This window comes from Rutidosis leptorrhynchoides, chromosome 3 (genome assembly GCF_046630445.1).
Source record: "Rutidosis leptorrhynchoides isolate AG116_Rl617_1_P2 chromosome 3, CSIRO_AGI_Rlap_v1, whole genome shotgun sequence".
Classification (NCBI taxonomy): Eukaryota; Viridiplantae; Streptophyta; class Magnoliopsida; order Asterales; family Asteraceae; genus Rutidosis; species Rutidosis leptorrhynchoides.
In genome coordinates, this window is record NC_092335.1 from 192,526,768 (window position 1) to 192,547,678 (window position 20,911).

At 34.9% G+C, this 20,911-nt stretch overlaps 2 protein-coding genes across 4 annotated transcripts; both read right to left on the bottom strand.

Moving 5' to 3' along the window:
- Window positions 1–8,433: 8,433 nt before the first annotated feature.
- On the bottom strand, window positions 8,434–10,418 carry LOC139897131 (chaperonin-like RbcX protein 2, chloroplastic). Of its 2 annotated transcripts, none has more exons than XM_071879786.1 (5): window positions 10,056–10,418; window positions 9,879–9,970; window positions 9,723–9,780; window positions 8,787–8,852; window positions 8,434–8,689 (listed from the first exon to the last, which is right to left on the bottom strand). In XM_071879786.1, exons 1-5 carry the CDS (start codon window positions 10,350–10,352, stop codon window positions 8,573–8,575), a joined length of 630 nt encoding a protein of 209 aa, XP_071735887.1. In that variant the 5' UTR covers window positions 10,353–10,418; the 3' UTR covers window positions 8,434–8,572. The 2 variants fall into 2 exon arrangements, with proteins under 2 accessions (XP_071735887.1, XP_071735888.1); XM_071879787.1 differs by having other exon boundaries at window positions 8,434–8,686; window positions 10,056–10,401.
- A 174-nt stretch (window positions 10,419–10,592) lies between these two features.
- Window positions 10,593–16,665, bottom strand: LOC139902774 (cellulose synthase A catalytic subunit 3 [UDP-forming]-like). 2 transcript variants are annotated; one of them, XM_071885381.1, is made up of 13 exons: window positions 16,475–16,665; window positions 16,093–16,313; window positions 15,893–15,995; window positions 15,618–15,810; window positions 15,157–15,423; window positions 14,610–14,955; window positions 14,048–14,185; window positions 13,770–13,895; window positions 13,471–13,683; window positions 13,127–13,394; window positions 12,818–13,020; window positions 12,204–12,554; window positions 10,593–11,368 (listed from the first exon to the last, which is right to left on the bottom strand). In XM_071885381.1, exons 1-13 carry the CDS (start codon window positions 16,659–16,661, stop codon window positions 10,784–10,786), a joined length of 3,201 nt encoding a protein of 1,066 aa, XP_071741482.1. In that variant the 5' UTR covers window positions 16,662–16,665; the 3' UTR covers window positions 10,593–10,783. The 2 variants fall into 2 exon arrangements, with proteins under 2 accessions (XP_071741482.1, XP_071741481.1); XM_071885380.1 differs by lacking the exon at window positions 16,475–16,665 and having other exon boundaries at window positions 16,093–16,309.
- Window positions 16,666–20,911: the final 4,246 nt, after the last annotated feature.

Sequence of the window (20,911 nt, forward strand, 5' to 3'; positions counted from 1 at the left end):
AAATACCTCAGTTCCTATGTCGGTCGACAGTGGATGACAGTTGGTCGACTGACCATGTTAGTCGGCCGACTGTCGAATAATATTACGAATTATATTTAAACGTTTACAAATATAAAATAACACATCGACAATCAACGTTTAACAATATTACAGGTTACAACATGATCGAATAAAACGTTAAAGTTCATGGAACTAGGGATTACAAAATATGCACTAACAAACTCCCCCTAAGACCTAGTTCCTCATAAGTCTTCGATCTGCTTCAATCTCTGTACGGATCTGTAACCATATTATTCAAATAGCAAACCTTTGCAACACGAATGTACTGTTGTGCTTGAACTCTATTTTCTGGCCTGTACAGTATCCGATTGTAGTACAATGTGAAGATGTCAGCTTCACAGCAATTTCTCAACCAAACGGGATCTAAAACCCGTATCGAGTCTGTCTCATCTTCCTTCAATTTGTCCAAAACGATGACTGCCTCCTCTGAGCGTTCATCGTAGTACCACCAGCGAAAACGTGGGCTAAAGTTCTGCGGCATTTTCATCACAGGAACCTTTCTCATATAATTTACTGGCTTGTATTTGACAATCTTTCTTCGTTCGCCCGTTTTCTTGTTTGTTCGATAAGTGATCGTGGGAAATTGAGGGCCGAATCCCTCAAAGTTCTTTGACAAGTACGAGTGTCTTATCTTCTTGCAGACAATATTAGGAATTCCGTCATAATCCCTATATAACATTTTGAGCCTAGCCACCTGCATAAATTCAAAGTACGGTAGAGACGTGAACTCGTATCCATGTTTGATGTAATCCACTCCGTACTCCTTCTTTATTGCGTATATATTCAACTCTTTAATGTAGGCCCACGCAATTATTTTTCCTTTAGCCAAAAGATTCGCCGGTCTATTAATGTAATTCATCCATTCAGGTTCCGGCGCTGGCTTCTCACAATATTTTCTGATCCTCAACAGGATCTTCCACTCAGCTTCTAGAACTTCTATCTTTTCTTTATTTATCTTGACAGGTAAAAACCCTGGAGGCAAATCTTCGGTCTTTTCTTTTTCTTCGCATTTACGGTTTAGAAGCTCTTCATTCATTTTGAAGTAGTCTTGAAATGTAGGTAGATCTTTATCGTTATTACATTCGTACTCCGGAAAATCACCTATTGGTTCATCTTCAATAATTACTTCATCAAAATCTTTGTCGTTTTCATTACTTACGACAATTTCCTCAAAATCATCACTAGAATCGTAACGATTCTCAAAAGATGAGCTAGCAGTTGCGTCAGCCGAAGTACTTGCTTGTTGCTCTTGACGCACTAGCTCGGCCTGCTCCTCAGCGCTTAGATCCGGCGGGATCTCCCCTTCTTCTAAATCATCAAATACAACTGAGTGATTCAGACGATCCTGCTTTGCCAAAAAATCACGTAAAGAATAATCAATATTTAGAGGAATTACTGACAGTGGGTTCTCGCTTGTGCCTTTAGCAATATCCAAACCTAGCTCATCCTCGCCTTGATCGTTAAAATTACCAAAGTCTATATCCTCCTCGAGATCAACAGCCTCAATATCGAAATTATTTTCCCACTCAAGCACCTTCGACAGTGCCTTGTTCGCTGTAGTCTCAGCCTTTACAATCAGCAAATTCTGAGCATCAAACTTAGTTTGTAACTTCTTCAATTCAACCTGTTGATCTTCAACCTGCTTGGTCAGTTTGGCAATCTCAGCATCCTTTCTTCTCTCTCGTTCATCAGCTTTTTCTTTAAACTTTTCAAATTCAGAAGCCATATTGACAACCTTCTCACTTAGTATAGAAACCGCAGCATCTTGTGTAATAGCAGTCGTGGATGCAGCAGCATGAACTCCTGTATCAGTTTCAGCACGTGTTTCTTGAGTAGCAGCAGCTGAAGGTTGTCGTTGTGGTTGTGATTGTCGCTGTTCAGTAGCGGAGGACGACTCAGTCCTTTTTGCCTTCTTAATGAATCTTATGCGCCTCTGCTTCGGCTTTGTCGTAACCGAAGGACCCTCAGATTGTTTTCGCTTTCTCAGCTCGAATTGATCAGGGTCAAGGTCATCTCCTTCATCGTCTTCATCAACCAGTATCTGTTCAATTGGAACAACTGGTGGTGGCTGATTAACCTCTTGATCGTCTTCACCAACTGCGACGATATCATCTTCATTACCAGACGTACTGTTCTCATGACGACAGGCAGCACCTGGTGGACATACATAGTTTTCATTTGCGAGGTGGCCAACCAATCTCTTGAATGGTTCATCCGGACCTCTCTTTTGCTTGACTCGATTGAAAGTCAAATCGTTCAGATGATTCAGCTTAATCTCATCCTCCCAAACCTTATTCAATCCTTGCACTTGCTTTTCAATCATCACCTGCAAGAACCTAGGAAACATTAAGTGGCTCTTCTTTTTCACGTTCACCAACATGCTTCTAAAAATTACTTCGGAGAAGTTGAAGTCCGCATGAAGAACTAGTGCTGCAAACATTGAGCTATAAGTCTCATTCAGCTCATCAAAACCGCCTACCATTGGACTCATGCATCCTAACAACACCAAAGTTAGGTATTGGTATTGATGACAGAATCGAGTTCTCTTAACAGCACCTTTCATAGGATCACCAGAGTATCCACATCTTACTAGAAACCTTCGGACCTTAGTTCTATTCAGTGTGACTGGCATAAAATAATTATCTGGAAAACCTAAGTCTTCACGAACTGTCTGTGCCGAGATCTTTACAATTGTACCACCAACGCTGCTTCGTATCACCTTTCTTCCTTGTTCAGTGACAATAGAAGCATTGTTCCAGAATTCTCTTTGGTGTGAGTAGTATGCCTTACATTCTAGAGTTATTGCAGTATGAATCCTGGACCTTTTCAAGAATTTGATAATATCAACGAAGCCTTCCTTTGCTTCAGGTCCTTCCTCGTTTAGACATGCCTCTAGATTGGCATTTTCGCTTGCCGTCAGGCCTGGAAGATTCTTGGACAGAATCACCTCTTCCTCATGTACGTCTTCGTTCACTGGACTACCTAGTTGAGCCATTTATTCTGCCATACAAACATATATACAATAATCGAAAAGCGTTAAATCGAAAACCATAAAAAATACAGGAAACAACAGTCGGTCGACATACTATGTAATTCGGTCGATTTTCAAGGACAGTCGACCGACATTTATACAAATCGATCGACTTATAAAGTCGCCCGACATACGGTAAGTCGGTCGACTTAGGAGGTCAATCGGTCGACTGAACGACGAAACAAAACACAGATCGGAACACAAATTCGTCGATTTAATGTGGTTTTGTCTCAATCAATGACTAATACAAGTACAGAGGAGGCCGATTTACATTATCTAACCAACAATTAACATTAACAAGTCCTAAACAACACAAAACGAATCAAAAAAGAAAAATAAGCAAGAAACCTCAATAACTTTCGATTTTGAAGGAGTTACCTCGATTGGATTACGGCGCTGGAATCACGAAACAAAGTTGTATAAGAAAAACACGATCAAAAACTCCTCCTTACAAAGTTCGAATTTTTTGGTAAATCAACACAATCGCACGAAATAAAGAACATCGGCCGTCTGAGGGCCTTTTATACCCAGCTCGACAATCGGTCGACTAAGTGATTATGTCGGCCGACATATGTGACAATCGGTCGATACACGTGACAAACGACCGACATATGTAACAAACGTCCGACATATGTAACAAGCCAGTAAGTCGGTCGATTTTTGTTCAATGTCGACCGACTTATTGTACAAATCGGTCGACTGTCTCCTCCTAATTAAAAAATTATTTTTCGATACATAAACCCCGATAATTCCCTCTATTCACATCCACTGGCTGATTTTACACGCAAAATATTTTCGTTTTGAAGACTTTAACAAGTTTATGATTTGAGATGTGTAGTTCGTTTCTTTTTGACGTCGAGACACTATTTGTAACTTCAAGAAAATATACACATATTCACATAAACAAACAAATAAAATGTTTTTGTATTTTTCAAAATAAATATCAACACACTGAAAAATCTTTTTGTAGTTTTTAGGATTTTAAAACATTTCACAATAACAATGCAAATGAAGTACAATTCATGTCAGAAAGTCAATGATCAAGGTTAAGAAAGATCCAAGATTGTATGGCATAAAACATGTTATTTACAGGAAGCAGTTTCTGTAAGTCATAAACCTAAGGAAGCTAAATTATCAAAATGTATACATGTTCAATTAACATTCAGACAACAGTATGTACACAAAATTTCACAAGTAAAAGCAAACAATAACAGAGAAAAGATTTTAACATGGTTTCTAGATCCATTAAACTTTTACAGACTTTCCTCTTAGACATTTTGATGATCAAGTTAATTAATTACATTAACATATTGCTATGTTAGATTCAATCATTGACTTAGACATCATTTGAGATCGCACGATTTATTAAGTAGTCAATTGAGCACAAGTCTATTGACGCTTTCCGTTACCACAAGCACATACGATAGGTCTAATTGAACAGGAAGATTCTCATAGTAATTTTGGAATATCCCTGTCAGCCATTAGCTTCTATCGTAACGTATACTTTTCAATTCATATGATTCTGATGGATCTCATAGTATATTCAATATTCTATCAATCGTGCAATCACCCAACTGCTATCAATCTCATTCCTTCTTTATTATTAAAGTCATTGGAGGAAACGGAATGAAAGACGTAGCTTTCTTAATAAGTGAGTATTCAGAATATCTCTCTGAAAACATCTTTCGCTGTCTAGGCCTTAATGGGTACAGTCCCATATCACAGACAATGACAATAAGTCCAATAGAATGGTTTTGTTGAAGTATGAATGATTTAAGTTTTTCTTGGTAATCTTCACACTCATTTGTATTCTTGCAAAGACTTCTCTTCTCGATTTCATCATTATCTTAACCTTGATATTTTCGTCTTCCATGATTTCACTTTTGTTTTCATGATATAATAACTTGATATGCAATGTGCCATTTTTTTATTTTTTTTTAAACAACACATTGCAGTCTTGACTTTGATTTAGTTCTCGAATTGACTTCCTTGCGATGAATATCTCTTTTCTTCATTTGTGTATCAATTAACTTAAATCATTCATTCATGGACTGTCTGTAATATAGAACCACACTTTTCAACCCGTTCACAGGAAAGACACTCTTATTGAGATAAACTTACTATTTTGGAGTTTAGGTACGATTCAAGAATTAAAGTTTGATAGAAGTCGGTATGCATAGTCAATTAGAACATTTTCAACGCTTATTGATCGCTTGAATATCCCAATTAGTCGTGAGACTCAATGGTGCAGCAATTTGGAATTTGCTTGGGGATATTCTACATCATGTGTTTCTAGATTATACGTCATGATAGGGGATACCCTCACCTTTTGTTGATTTCCTCAACAATTTTCTTTAAAGTATGCACCTGTGGTAATTAAGTGACTACCCTCAACCGCTGTAAACCTTTCCATGAGTTCCTTATCAAGATATTTACATGATTGTGATTATGATCATCTCATTCTATGATTAAGTCCGTATCCCATTTTTATATAGATCAAACTCGTTTTTTTTTTTTTTTCTGAATATCTGATGTTGCATTCATTACTCCCCCTAAAATACTAAAATCAACCTAACACGATCTAGAGGCGGAATAACACTAGAAAGAGCTTAAACGAATATCTATGGGTTTTCGGGTTCGTACAAGTCAAACCAAGACTAGATCTTGATAAACACGAAGCCTAGACTGACATTCTGTGGTATTTGGACATGAAGATTGAGAGAGACTCGACCAAGAACTGTTTTCGTGTGTGTAATGTGCAGAGTTGTTAACTGAAATTAATGAAGATTAATTAGGCTTAAATACCTCAGTTCCTATGTCGGTCGACAGTGGATGACAGGTCAGTCGGCCGACTGTCGAATAATATTACGAATTATATTTAAACGTTTACAAATATAAAATAACACATCGACAATCAACGTTTAACAATATTACAGGTTACAACATGATCGAATAAAACGTTAAAGTTCATGGAACTAGGGATTACAAAATATGCACTAACACCTTGAATTGTTGATTCCTGTATAAGGTTAATTGAAGAGTTTTTTTTTTTTTTTTTTTTTTTTTTTTTTTTTTTTTTATTATACGAGGAACCCCTAGCGACGAGCCATAATGGCTCCCCTCTAGTTGGTAAACCCCGGGTAAACGGCAAGCCAGGTCTCCACACTAAATATTGGAGAGTTAATTGAAGAGTTGATAAGGAAGTTTTGATTTCCCTGCATAAATATTGGACTCTCTTTAGTCAGATGGGTGGCTGGTGGAGATGTATTTGATAACCAAGTTGAAGTCATAAATAACGAATGTTCATACCTATTTACCTTTTACCTCTCCTCTCTGCCATATAAGAAAATTAGAAGAAAATGCAAGTGCTAATATGGATACGTAAGCAAACCATAATTTTATTTTAAAACTAATATCTAAAGTCACAATAAACTCTAGCGATTGTTATTACATTACATTTATTTATTGATGACAACTCAATCCTGGGCTGTGCATATGCACAGCCAAAAAGTCTACTAGTATATATATATATATATATATATATATATATATATATATATATATATATATATATATATATATATATATATATATATATATATATATATATATATATATATTTATATATATATATAGGCACACACATTAAAAACCAACGAGTGTACAAGAGTTATGCTGGAACATTTACCAGCAACCGAACATATACAACTCTCGACATATAGATTAAACACTATAATAAAGCTAATTTACAATAAACGAGAAAACAACGAGTAAAACATGAACCACTCAACCAATACCCGTACGATTGTTAGATGAGACCACAAAGAAGCTCGGATTGATTAACTGTAAATGCCAATCTAACCGAACATTTTTGAAGCGCCTCGAGATCCATTCAAAGCTTAGACATTGCACCTCAGCAAGGATCTTTGATGGTATCGAGATGTTATTTTTTAATACATTATTATTCCTTGCTTTCCAAATACAATACGAACATATCCATTTAACCGCTTCCCAAATTGTCTTACCATGTGATACAAAACTTGAAAAAACTGAGTCTTCTTTTATCGGTTCTAATAAATGGAGATTATTAACCGACCGAGACGTTCCACCAGTTTAGGAAAATTTTCCACACGACTGCCACCTTCTTGCACTTTAACAATGAATGATCGACGGTTTCAACTTCATCCACACAAATAGAACATAGAAGGGAGTCCAAATCTATACCTCTTTTATCGTGCTCTACACGAACCGCCAACCTTTTTTTAATGGCTTTCCATGCGAAGATCCAAACCTTTTGCGATACTGCTTTGTTGGGCGATATTACGAGAGCATTGTTGTTGTTCGGTAACCATTTGTCATCAATAAACATGATAAAATTTTTGTCGTGAAGAAACCGTCGCTAGTCATGAGCTACTTCCATTATCATCACAAGACTTATTATGCTTTTTCCAATATTGCCAGCGAAGCGCGGTATCAACTTTTCTAAATGTGTTTAGATTTGGTTACCGTTCATTATCATAGCATTGTAATTATCACCTGCTTTTACTTTGAGGTAATTTGGTGATCATTTATTTATTTATTTATTTTTACCTTTTTTACCATTATTTCAACCATTTTTTTCACTTCCTTTTTTTCACCTTCGTTTTATTCCTTCATTTTTTAAACGTTGAACCAACTGTTAACGTTTACTTGAACAACTGTTTTTCTAAACGTTCAACTAACAAATCGTCAACTTATTTTTTAACCGTTCAATTAACCGACCATTATGGGCTAGAATTCAAATGTGGACGAATATTGGTCTTCCGTCTATCGACTCTTGGTCTTTATGGATCGCATGGCTGGAGGCGTGGTAGACTACAAGCACACAAAAAAGAGCACTTGTACGTCATAGGTGCGGCTTACATGTGGATTATGTGGCGGTTCAGAAATGAGAAAATTTTCGGTCCTCAATGAATGAAGATATGTGATCTCTTTGATTCTACATATAATTTTTCCTTTTCTTGGATTAGATACAGAAGCAAATGTAATTTATCTAGGACCGATTGGTTCCATAATCCTTTGTAAACGATTGGTTCTTTTGCCTCTTCTAGCGTCTTGCTAGTTTGAGGTTGTTAATAAATGGCTGTTGTTCGAAAAGAAAAATTTAAATAACTTACCAAACTTTTTTCACTTACTTTTTTCACTATCCCTTTTCATTCCTTTATTTTTTGAACGTTCAATTAACCAACACTTAACCGTTTTTTAACGTTCAATTAACCAACCGTTAACCGATCAAAACCACCCGCAGCGAAGCGCGGTTTTTTTATATTCGTTTGAACTGAACTTCATTGTACTCAAAAACACCATCTCATCATTTATCCACAATGTGCTCTAAATCAATCATCAAAAGTTTATAATTCGAGTCCAGTAATAACAAAATTACTAAGTAGTACTTCTTCTAGTCTCTATATTTAAGTTACTAATCTGATACAAACAATATGCTTATTCTGCATTTTGGTCATCAGTAGGCCATATGATAGTTTCCAAGAGCCTTTCCCTCATCAACTCCAAGTTTTCGTCCGAAATTTCCTTGTATATTTCAGCATGATCACATTCCTGCTTCACCATTATTAACACCAATCGTTAGCGTTTAATAACAAATATAACAAGTTTTTGTTGGAAGGAAAAAAACTGTTATATATACCAATGGGATTACCTTAATCCACTTTCCATACAGGTGAAGGCGCGTGATCATTACTCTTTCGGCGAGATCTTGATTTTCCTAAAAAACAAAGATAATTGATCGTGTGATATACTGATCTGCTCGTGAATGTACTATGTATTTTAGGACATTAGCCAAATTGACTTTTTAGATTTTTTTTTTTTTTTTTTTTTTTTTTTTTTTGAAGAGCAGAACGAGATCACCTATGGGACTTAACCATCCACCCGTTCATCTCCTACAATTGCATAACCCGCCCCCAGCTGCTGCCCAGGAGGAAACCCGGCCCAATCCGAGGGCATGGGCGGTAAAACCCCCCTCCCCCACTGCCCCCGCAACGCGATGTGCGGAAGACACCCTTGGGTGGAATTCAAGGGTAAAGGGGCAACCTTGTGTGCAATGTTGCACCTCACGGGAGTCGAACTCCTGACCTCTCGCTAAGAGAGGCAGGCCAGTATAAGCTTTTTGAGTTTTGAAAAAGATTTTTAATTTGTTTTCAGTAACTTTCATCAGATATAACTTAGTGATTCAATAATTACATAATTTGCAACACAGGGTACAATGGTACATATCATTCTCCAATATAGTGGCTAACGAAAGTGGTAAAATGGGTGGGTCGTGGACAGGGTAACTGGCCAAGACAGTTTCGAGTCCATTTGGGTTGTTTTGTTGGCAACGTTCAGGTTGGGTTAGCTCAAAAACCTTCTTTTACACAAAAATGTAACAATAGCAATCTTTTTCTTATGAACATTGATTTAAAAAGCCTTTTGTACAACGAAAAATTACAGCTATTCAACTTTTTGCAACTTCAACCTGTTTGACCCATATTTTTTTCATGATTCTACTTTGTTTAAGTTTTTAGATAATAAAGATGTCTCGAATCGATCCATTAATAAGTAAACAAGTCGAAATTATCTTGTGTTTGAAGTTAACCTTTACAAGGTTCCTAAGAAATTGTTTCCCATCTGCAGGATCATTTTCTGCAATGAAACTGCAAGTCAAGAACCTAAATCAACCAAAACTGGAGGCAAAACTAAGTTTAGTAAAGAAAATAATGCAAAAAATGTGAGTAAAAATGGCTTCACTTGCTTGCGCAGAAAAATATATTGCGGTGGATTCATCTCATAGAGTTGATGAAGAACAGTTCTAACTGCTTTTTTAGTGAAACAATTGCGCAATTCCTGCACTCAAACAACTATTTTTCTGTAAATTAGTAATATAAAATATTTAGCAAAAGGTTCAATAGAACACAAAACAAAACAGTACCAATTTGATGTCATTAAAGACCTCTTCGTATTGCCCGCCAAGTTCGTTAACAATCGTTTTGTTGAGCTTTCGCTGATGGTGATTCGTGAAAGATAAACGATTTATCTGGGCATGCAATTCATCATCCAAGAAAGAGCTACTCAGATTTGAATTTGAATTTGAATTCGAATTCATCGTCTTTAATGCTTTCATACCCACAACATTTTTGCATGCACTATTTCTCATTTTCAAGCTGCATTTCGTCTCCGCAAACAAGCCAAAACATGGGCATGAACTTGTACTTGCAGCTATAGCCATAGCTCTAATAATGTTTCTTCATTAGAGATTTTTTTAGATATATATAGCTAGATTCAGAAAATCAGGGTATCTACCTTGTCTTATCCCCAAGCCTGTTTCTATGGTCCAAAATGATTCAAATAAAAAAAAAATAAAATTAAGAAAGAAAAGAAAAAAAGTTGTATGTCTATACACACTGAGTTCATTACAAAGAAGATTGGACAAATGGAAATTAAAAAGGTAAATTTATAAATATCAATATACCAAAATACAATAAGATGGTTTATAAGTATGACATACAAAACTGTAAAAAGAAAAGAAGATATAGATATGTAACCAGTATTATAACTATGCAGTAAATTTGATAATTTCAATTACAACTGAATACTCCACATCACACAAGAGCTTAATATTCAAATGTTTATGTAACTTTAAATACTTCTATTATTAATTTAACAATTGATTCCACAAAACTTAACATCCGGGCCAGTAACTTTAGTGGTAAACGGGTCAATTCTAACCCATAACAGAGAGAAAATGGACGCAAGTAGAATCGACCACACGACAACAATAGTAGGTGTCCGGTTTTGCTTCCCCATCAAACCCTTGAGAAACGGGTAAAGATGAACAATCACCCAAAAGGCGAAGAACAGTTTACCGAAAAGTGGACCCCACGACTGATACCCACTGTTAATTGCATACGAAATTCCGGCTACCACTCCTACCAAGTTTACGATGAGGAGAGTTGTAGGCGGGATTAAAAGTGTCGTCCATTTAAACATGTAAAGTTCGGCGAAATCACCGTCTTCGTCGGAGGCTTTTGATGTGACGGTGAAATTGGTGTCGATACCGGCGAGTACTTTTAGTAAACCTTGGAAAACGGCGAATAGATGGGCTGAAACGCCACCGATGACCCAAAACTGTTCGTTCCTCCACCATTCGTCGATTCCGACACCGCTCCATCTCATTTCGAGAATACCAGTAGCGAAAATGGAAAGAAAGAGGGATATAAACCATAAACTTGCGAGATTACTGATCTGTAATTATGTAAAAATGAAGAGTTAGTATACAATTAAGAGGCTATTAATCTATATCAAGGTTGAAAAAGACGCGAGCCGAGACGATTCGGTCAGGACCTTGATTGGTCGAGTCGGTCGAGGAGTCGACACGGACCAACGTTAATATTTAAATATAAATGTATTTTAAATTTAAGTATTTCGAACATAAATACTTTAAAAATGAATGATTTACAAATATGATGTGGACATGTGGTGTAAATTAATAATATATTATGGGTTTTTCATAATCTTTTCTGTAATTATAGTGTATTTATTAATTTATCTTTAAGGATACTATGCAAGATTACTGATGCAATTATGTAAAACTAAGGAGCTAGTATACAATTAATAGACTATTAATCGATATCAAGGTTAAAAAAGAAGCGAGAGGATACCTTGAAAGGTCGAGTCGGACGTTGAACAACGTCAACTTTTAAATGCAAATACTCCATAATTTTTAATTTAAATATTTCAAACATAAAAATTTTATACATATATATTCTAAAAATAATGATTTACAAATAAGATGGTGTAGTTCAAATAATATATAGGTTTTTATAATGTTTTCCATATTATAGTGTATTTATTAATTTATCTTTAAGGATGCTAGGTACGTTGGTGTTTTTCCCAGCTAATTTTTAAATGGGCTTGGGATTTTCGCTTACACTAGAAGAAGGCCAAACAAAAAGACAATTTTTGACCGACTTTGACCCGAATTTTTACTGTTAATCTGTTATCCGACTTATAAAAGTTCATTTTGCTTTTCCCAAAAAAAAAAAAAAAGAAAGACACTAGAAGGTAATATAATAATTACCTGTGGTATGATAAACTTTCCAGTGAGAAGACAGACAGCAGGGAGAGTACAGTAAATAAGAAGAGGAATAGAGGTGATGGGGTAAATGGTTGTGTTAATGTACGCGAATCGCTCGAGCCATTTTAGCCTTCCCGAATACCCGTACCAAATCGGACAATGCCGGCTGAACAGAATTTCAACAGATCCTAAAGCCCATCGAAGAACTTGATTTAAACGATCTGACAGATTAATAGGAGCAGAACCCTTAAAGGCGGGCCTAGGTGGCATGCAGTATATCGATCGCCATCCACGAGCATGCATTTTAAATCCTGTAAGAATATCTTCTGTAACTGAACCATAAATCCATCCAATCTGCAGATTTCATAGTCAAATTTCACTTTAGCATATACATGAAGCATAATTGATAGAATACGCATGCAAAAAAATTGCAAATTTTTTTCCGTGGATAGTCCCTCGAGTTAGTGTTTGCTATTTTTTTTTTCTTAACTCAATACTCGTGCAAAAATTGCAAAACGTGAGGACTACGCGTGCAAAAAAAAGTTTAGGGACTATATCCGCAAATTTGAACGAACCACAGGGACTATCTGCATAATTTTGTCTAATAAATAACCCACCTCATTTCCCCAATCAGTTTTATCTTCATAACCACAACTGATAACATGAATAGCTTCTTTCAGTAACGTTTCTGGCGCAGCAGATTGAGGAACACCACCATTCTCCATAAGCGTTGATGCAACAAAAACAGCTGATTGGCCAAACCGTTTCTCTAGTGACATTTGTGACATCAGCAATGACTTCTCGTCATCAAATCCAGCACCTGATTTAACATGTGCAATAATGTAAAAGATTTTTAAAATTTTGATAGCAAATAAAGATAATAATAATAAGGATAATGCTTAATATTATATTCTACAGAAATTAACCTTCAACTCCCTCTTCTATATCTTCCAGATTGAAAACTGGCACAGTTGGATCGACATGTTTGCTCGATTTCTTTTTATCAGATCCCTTTTTACTTGATTTTGAACTCTTCTTTCGTGATCCACCAAAGCAAGAAGAGAAGAAACCGTCTTCTCTCTTCTTCTTAGGTTTAATAGGAGGTTCATAACCATATAACGCTGTTCTGTTAAACACGCATCCAGTACCCACATAAACTGGACCTTGAATCCCATCTAAACCTCTTAAATTAATCTGTAGAAAAATACATTATATAAACACTTGGCACATTTATGAGAGTAAATATAGGTTGAGAGATAAAAGAACTCACATCAAAGAACACTGTGTTTCTGTTAGCATATCGATCGTTCCTATCAATGCCGTCAAATCTCTGTGGAAATTGGACGTAGCATACGTACTTTCCAAGGTTCGGGTCCATCATAAAGCACATAGCTTCTCGAAGCGCCTTACTGTTGTTAATGTAATGATCACAATCAAGATTTAACAAAAAGGGGCCATTTGTAAGCACTGCAGATACACGAACCTACAAATAGTAACATATTTAGTTATGATTCAATGATGTCAAGAAGATATATTAGTAGATACGATTCATATATGAAAATTACATACAAGTGAATTCATGGCACCAGCCTTTTTGTGATGTTGAAAGCCTGGACGTTTTTCTCTCGATACGTACACTAATCGTGGCAACTCATTTCCTTCACTGTCAAGCCCACCATTTTGACCCAAGAAAACCTGAGAAAATAATATTTATATCCCCATTTAATTACATTATTATAATTATATTATATATTATATTATATTATTATTTATTATAACAAGTTATAACGAAATATTAATTTTCACATATAGGTGAAAACGATTAATTATTAAGTAAATCAAATAACCTGAATCATTCCTGGATGATCTCTGGTGTTATTCCCTGGCCATGGTGTGCCATCTTGCATAATCCATCCTTCATCAGGAACTTTCTGAGCCTTCGCAACAAGACCATTCACACGAATTTTGAATTCTTCATATTCTCTCTGCATTTTTGTAACTTAAAGTAAGAAACAATCCACCAAGAGAAAAATGGTGCATTATTACAGGTGGCAGTACCAGCAGGTTAGACAGATAAGGCCACAAGTTGAAATAGGTTAGAGTGGAAATAGGACGTACTTTAGCAGGTAACCATGGTTAACCAAAAGACATCTATTGGTTCAATCCTTTCTTACTGTGTTTGTATTTTTAATTGAATAGCTAAACGTGTTAATTGTGATCACGTTAGATAATGGATGTGTGACAATCAAGTAGTATAACTCAGCCCATTAGACGTATTCCCCTTATATTTAATCTTCATATTTGACCCATTTAAGATATAAACATAACCAAACCAAATTTTGAAGTAATGGGGTCACATTTGCCACCTCATGTAGAATCGTTAACCCACTAGCATGAAAAATGTCTCACCTTCATAGCTCTGCGATCTTTTACAAATGTTGGTTGAATTTTATCTTTCAGGTAATCAATCTTCTGGGAGAAGTACCATTCTGGAGCTCGTGGCTCAATCTGATATTTCTTGCAAAAAGGAACCCATTTTTTGGCAAATTCCGATGTTTCAGATAGTGACTCGAATGACAACATGGCTGCTCCGTCATCAGAAACGTAGCACGACACCTTGTCAACCGGGTAGTCAACTGCAAGGATGGATAAAACAGTGTTTGCTGTGACAAGTGGTGGTTCCTTCAATGGATCCACAGTACTCACAAAAATGTCGACAGCAGCTAGTTGCGATGGCTCTCCTTCACGCTCATACCTGTATATAAACAAATAGGTATAAGATTCCTACCTCGTACAACTTAGGGAAGTTTATTTCAGATTATTATTATTATTTTATTATAACAGTTAATTGTTCATTTCATATTGATAATAATCACATAATCACATTAAAGGCGTATATCAAAGCATAGAAATAAACTTTTAAACAAAAGAACGATTTCAAGGGACATAATATTACCTCAAGGATAACCGGTCAAGGTAAGTCTCGCGATTTATAGGAAGCCATTTAGGGAACTGATCCAATATCCATGATACAGCAAACCAAATCTCACAAATAACAGAGAGTAACCATAACGGGTATGCATTAGTCACAGGATTCGTGATTCGATAGTGCAAAAAGATGCAAAGAATAACCAGCCGAAGAACAATAACCATTCGGTATGGATTTATCCTGGATGATGGAATGGATACTTTCCTCGAAAGTGGCTGACGGGCTTCATCATTCCTTCATAAGTAGAACAGATCATATTAATTTACAAGATAAACATAGATCAAACTAGCATGGTCAACCAAAACAGAAACAATAATCAAGCCTAGTTAGCTTTTTCTAAAAGAAGATTGATGTCAAAAATAACAAATATCTAAAATCCATTAAGAAGGAATAACATCTTCTCTTTCAACAGGATTATGTAGACTTACAGCAACGAATCGTCAACGATGTCAGTACTAGCATCAATATCTTGACCCCTTTCAGATGCAGCACGACTAGTTGTCATTGGAACTGAATTTTTGTCCTGTTTCATTTTCCACCCATCAACTCTTTCTTTCCAGGCCAAATTCCCTAATCCTGTGGATCCAAACTCTCTCACAGGATCCACAACTCTAATATTGGCTGCAAACAATAGACTAACTTTAAATTTGACATATATCATAAAGATAACTCACATATTATTATTAAATCATAAAAGACATACGGGATTGATTCACATATCCAGCATAAGAATGTGTGAGTCTTTCGGGTGGAGGAGATGATACTGAAAGACGTTGAGGAGATGCAGCAGATAACTCCCCAGAAACCTTTTAAATACAAACAATCACACAATGGTATACACACAACATTTAATTTGCTACTTTGAAAAAAATCTGAAATTAAGGGAAGTTAAAATGCAGGTACCTCATGTCCACTGGTAAGTAAAGGTATGTGGTTATGAGAGACCTCTTTATCATAATTAGGAGCATTAGTTTCATCTCCTCGTCCATACGCCATCTGCCAGTTCAACATGAGCTCTGCAGTCTTCTGTTTCTCGTTCTGAGTTTGAGAAGAAAAAGGAAAAGTTGTCGTTTCTTCATCCACGTCAGTATCCTCTTCTCGGTCACCAGCAGTTGCAGGGCTTCCTGTGATCGAACAAAATAAACAATCAAGCCCTCATATATCTTTGCAATTCACTGATAGAAACACAACATTCATAGATGTAGATGTAAATCAGACTTCATCAAGTCATACAGAATGAACACAAAACAGTATATTTGAATAAAATCTCACGGTAGATTTAAACCTTTAAGTCGTTTGTATCTGGTTTTGCATTGAGGGCAAGACTGATTGCCATCCTTTCGCTCGTATTCATAGCAAGGCCTACAAACTGGAAATGCACAAACATCACAAGCAACAAAAGGCTCTCCTTTCGATGTAGTGCCAACTATATCACCACAGATCTGGCAAACCTGACCGCCTACTTTCTTCATAGAATTCCCCTACACAATCACAATATCATACTTCAAATTAGATCAACTTTATATAAGCTTAATCACACATCTAAGTATCTGACATAGAATAGAAACTGAGATACATAAGGTGATTAAATAAGTAAAATATCTCCTGTGTTCAAAATCAAATCAACACCTCAAATCAGTAAATTCTGCAGCATTCACCTATAAAAGTGTAATTAATCACTACTATCATGATCAACTTGCTATATAATAATCAATGATAGCATCAGATCAGTAGAACAACAGAAATTGACCTTAAATTAAGCGTAATTAATCACTACAATCATGATCAAGTTGCCATGTATTGATCATAAATCTAGCAAAAACTAAAAAAGTGAAACCTGAATCTACATTTACTAATACATTTCCAGTATTCAAATGAAACATCAGATCAGTAGAACAGCATAATTTGACCTACAATTAAGTGCAATTAATCACTAATTATGATCAAAGTAAGAATTACAAACTACTAACCCCAGTCTCTCCTTCAGATTCCATCACTCCTTACAGAAGCAATCAAATCAACTACAGATTCGAAGAATCAACAGCCAAAAGCAAACATAACCACGGATCTGTAGGTAATATCAATAAAATAATTAGGTTTTTATCAATTGAAATGTTATAAATGTGCGAAAAACATCAACTAGTAAACATTAAGATGTGTAATACAGAATCAGATAATTTATAATTAGGACTAATTAGACTACACTGTAGTTTGAACTAAATGCAATACCTTACAAGAAGATGTAGAGTCAAACGTAAATGAATATCAAATCTGGAGCGAGAAGAAAAGGCAGGGAATCTGTATAGATCAAGTGTAGTATAATTGAGAAGCACAAGAGGATGTTTTAGTGTTTACATATGTATATTGTTTATGTAAATATTATATTATATGTAGTCGTAATAAATATAAATTAAGTTAAATATATAACTATATAGATATAAATAAATAAATAAATTAATGAAGATATGAAGATACAGAAGTTTATTATGGACAAGATGTACCAGCTGTGAATATAGTGAAGTAGAAAACGCTAACAAACACGAAAGAAAGCTACATAGTTTTCTTTTTCATTATTAATATTAAATTAAATATTAAATTAATTAATATTAAATATTATTATTTAATATCAATCAATATTTAATTAACATAAATATACTTATTACTATTATTATTTATTTTATATTGTTTAAAAAAATATATTGTTAACATTCTTGAAATTGAATATTATTGATGTTTATTTTGAAGAAGATCTTTTCACTCATACTTGGTTTAACAAAGTTTTATTTCATAGAAAAAATTGAAAGACTTTCCGACAACTTTATAATTTTATTTACGTAACGATTATATTATATATTTAATTTAAAATGATGGTTATAAATTTGTACATGAATTTTATACATTTTAACAACTTTAGGGCCTGTTTACTTTATTTTTATTAAGTTCTGTTATGGATATAGATAGTTATATGGAAGTAGATGACCATATGTACTAATCTAAAAATGATAATTTTGTGTTTACTTTATTTACTGAATGAAATATCTGAATAATAAAAATTACTTATTTACCCTTCTCTTTATTTCTTATTATATTTAACCTTATTAACACGGTTTATAATTATCTAAACCAACATAATTATAAAAAAATTATTTGTTTTTGCAAAACATAGCAGGTAAAAACATCATCTAAAACATACAGATTCAACTTCTTTTATTTATGTTTTGCAAACTCACAAAGTAGCATGAGTTACTTTATCCATCTAAAACACCAAACACACCTTTATCTAAACATCTTCAAAGTAAAACCACAAAATTCGTTGGTGTTTCGCCTTCTCTTGCAGATTTAATATACCACTCCTAAGGCGACAGGCGACGGGCGACGGCAATCGTTTGGCGCCAGTCGGGGTGTAGAGACAGCGACGGAGATGATAAAAGTCAATAGCGATGATGACGATGCACTTATGAAGGAATCATACACCGACGGAGATGATAAAAGCCAATAGCGATGGTGACGATGCACGTATGAAGGAATCGTTGTTGATGTCTGTTATTTACTTGAATAGAAATATTAGTAGTGCAGTTGGAAACGATAAAATAATGACAGAGAAAGGGTGGGTAGAATTGTCAAGAAAATATAATTTAGGCGTCTATATCCAGAGGACACCACTTTTTTGGGTTTATGAAATAGCTCCCCATATAGGACTGGTGATTGAATGAGTCATAAGTAAACACATAGTTGGGTGACCGAATAAGCTTGCTAGGCAATTAAGCCCAATAATACAAAAAGAAACAGGCCCAAAGTTGTATCATTTTGATAACTTGTATACTACTATTAACAAGGTTGTAAAAGTCGCGAGTCGGGGACGCATCGGTCGAGACCTAAAAAGGTCGCGTCGGCCGAGTCGGTGACGCGTCGGTGACGCATCGGTCGTTGACCAACGTTGACTTTATTAATAATTTCTTAAATATATAATTATATATATATAAAATAGTTGATTTTGTACCATAAATTTCTTAAATAAGAACTTGAATTTATATACAATCAAACTTCAAACTCAATTAATGTTACCAAGTACATAATCAGTAAGGACACGGAGAAAAAAGCGGCCCAAAAAATGAAAACAAACCCTAATTTTAAAACATATCGCATCTTGACGAAAATTTGACTGATTTTGACCATTTTTGACGAACTTTGACCGTCTTTGACAGACTTTGACCGAACTTTTAGCTTTGACCGTCTTTTGAGTCGTTTTTAGGAAAAAAGGGACGGAGAACCCAAAAAAACGACGCATCGGCCGACGCGTTGGCTAAGTCGGCTGACTTTTACAACACTGACTATTAATACTGCGGAGTATTTTATTATTTCTCAATTATTATTAAAATAATAATAACGATAATGGGATACAGCCCCCACCAACTTATATATATCTAGAACTAGAAAATGGGACAAATGGACGTTTTTGAATTGACGAAATAATTAGATTACGTCTGTTTCTTGTGTATATTTCAAATTTTTTATCAAGGCACCGACAGCAATTTTTAACGTTACATCTTTTTATAAAGCAGCTAGTATTTTATTTCGCCAGTATGTTCCGACCATATATTATATATTATATACTCTTAATTTCGCTTATTGCTCACAATTATAATTATATATTACATATTTATCCTTCTGGTATTGCGTTGGCTACAAGTTTGATCCAAAATTTTATTTTCGTACAAAGTATTAAATTTATGACATCGTTAATTTTTTGACAATTAACATTGTCATGTGTGTGCTCATGCCTTGTTTCAAGCTCGACTACTTGATCATATTTTTTCTTTGTGAAGTTACAAATTACACTACATTATTCTTTTAGAATTTATTTAATGATTTTTTTGAGAAGGATATGTTAAACTTGCATAAACGTGTTGTAAACTTTAATAACTCTTACTTTAAAATCAACATATAAACTACCGTGTATAGTGGTGGATTCAAGAATATTTTTTGCTGGGGGAGAAAGATTTGTTAAAAACGTTAAGAATGACAAAGATGGAGATAATTAGCAACTTCACATCTTATTGCACTATATTTCTAGAAAAGTAAAAAGGTAAATTTTGAAAAAAATTAAAAATGAAGGTTGATAAAAGTGAAAAAAAGGAACAGAAAGAACAAGTTTTGTTTTAGAGGTGCGTTTGGATGAAAGTAGCTGGAGCTTATGAGATAGAGCTGGAGCTGGAGCTTATTTTTTAAGCTGGTAGCTGGTAGCTGGAGCTTATTATTTTTTAAAAGTGTTTGGTAAACTAGCTGGAGCTTATTTTTCAGTTCATAAGCTCTACTTTTTTTTTCATAGGGTGTGTTTGAATGAAAGTAGCTGGAGCTTGTAGCTGGAGCTGGAGCTTATGAAATAAAGCTGGAGCTGGAGCTTATTTTTTAAGCTGGTAGCTGGAGCTTATTATTTTTTATAAGTGTTTGGTAAACTAGCTGGAACTTATTTTTCAGTTCATAAACTCTATTTTTTTTCATAAGCTACTAAAAGTAGCTTATTTTTCCAGAGCTTATGATTATCATAAGCTCTACTTTTTTTTGTCTACCAAATGAAGCTTATGACTTGAAGCTTATTAAAATCATAAGCTCAAGCTCTTATAAGTTCCCATAAGCTCCAATAAGCTTCTCACCCAAACACACCCATAAGCTACTAAAAGTAGCTTATTTTTTCAGAGCTTATGATTTTCATAAGCTCTAC

Excerpts from the sequence above, each read along its gene's own strand:
- LOC139902774 (XM_071885381.1), bottom strand. The coding sequence starts at position 16,661 with ATGAAGAAAGTAGGCGGTCAGGTTTGCCAGATCTGTGGTGATATAGTT. Across the intron at positions 12,555-12,817 it reads AAACTGATTGGGGAAATGAG|ATTGGATGGATTTATGGTTC; the intron begins GTGGGTTATTTA and ends TGAAATCTGCAG. Across the intron at positions 11,369-12,203 it reads GAAAGTTTATCATACCACAG|ATCAGTAATCTCGCAAGTTT; the intron begins GTAATTATTATA and ends ACATAATTACAG.
- LOC139897131 (XM_071879786.1), bottom strand. The coding sequence starts at position 10,352 with ATGGCTATAGCTGCAAGTACAAGTTCATGCCCATGTTTTGGCTTGTTT. Across the intron at positions 9,781-9,878 it reads CAATATATTTTTCTGCGCAA|TTTCATTGCAGAAAATGATC; the intron begins GCAAGTGAAGCC and ends CTTGACTTGCAG. Across the intron at positions 8,853-9,722 it reads TTCTTAGGAACCTTGTAAAG|GAAAATCAAGATCTCGCCGA; the intron begins GTTAACTTCAAA and ends TTTGTTTTTTAG.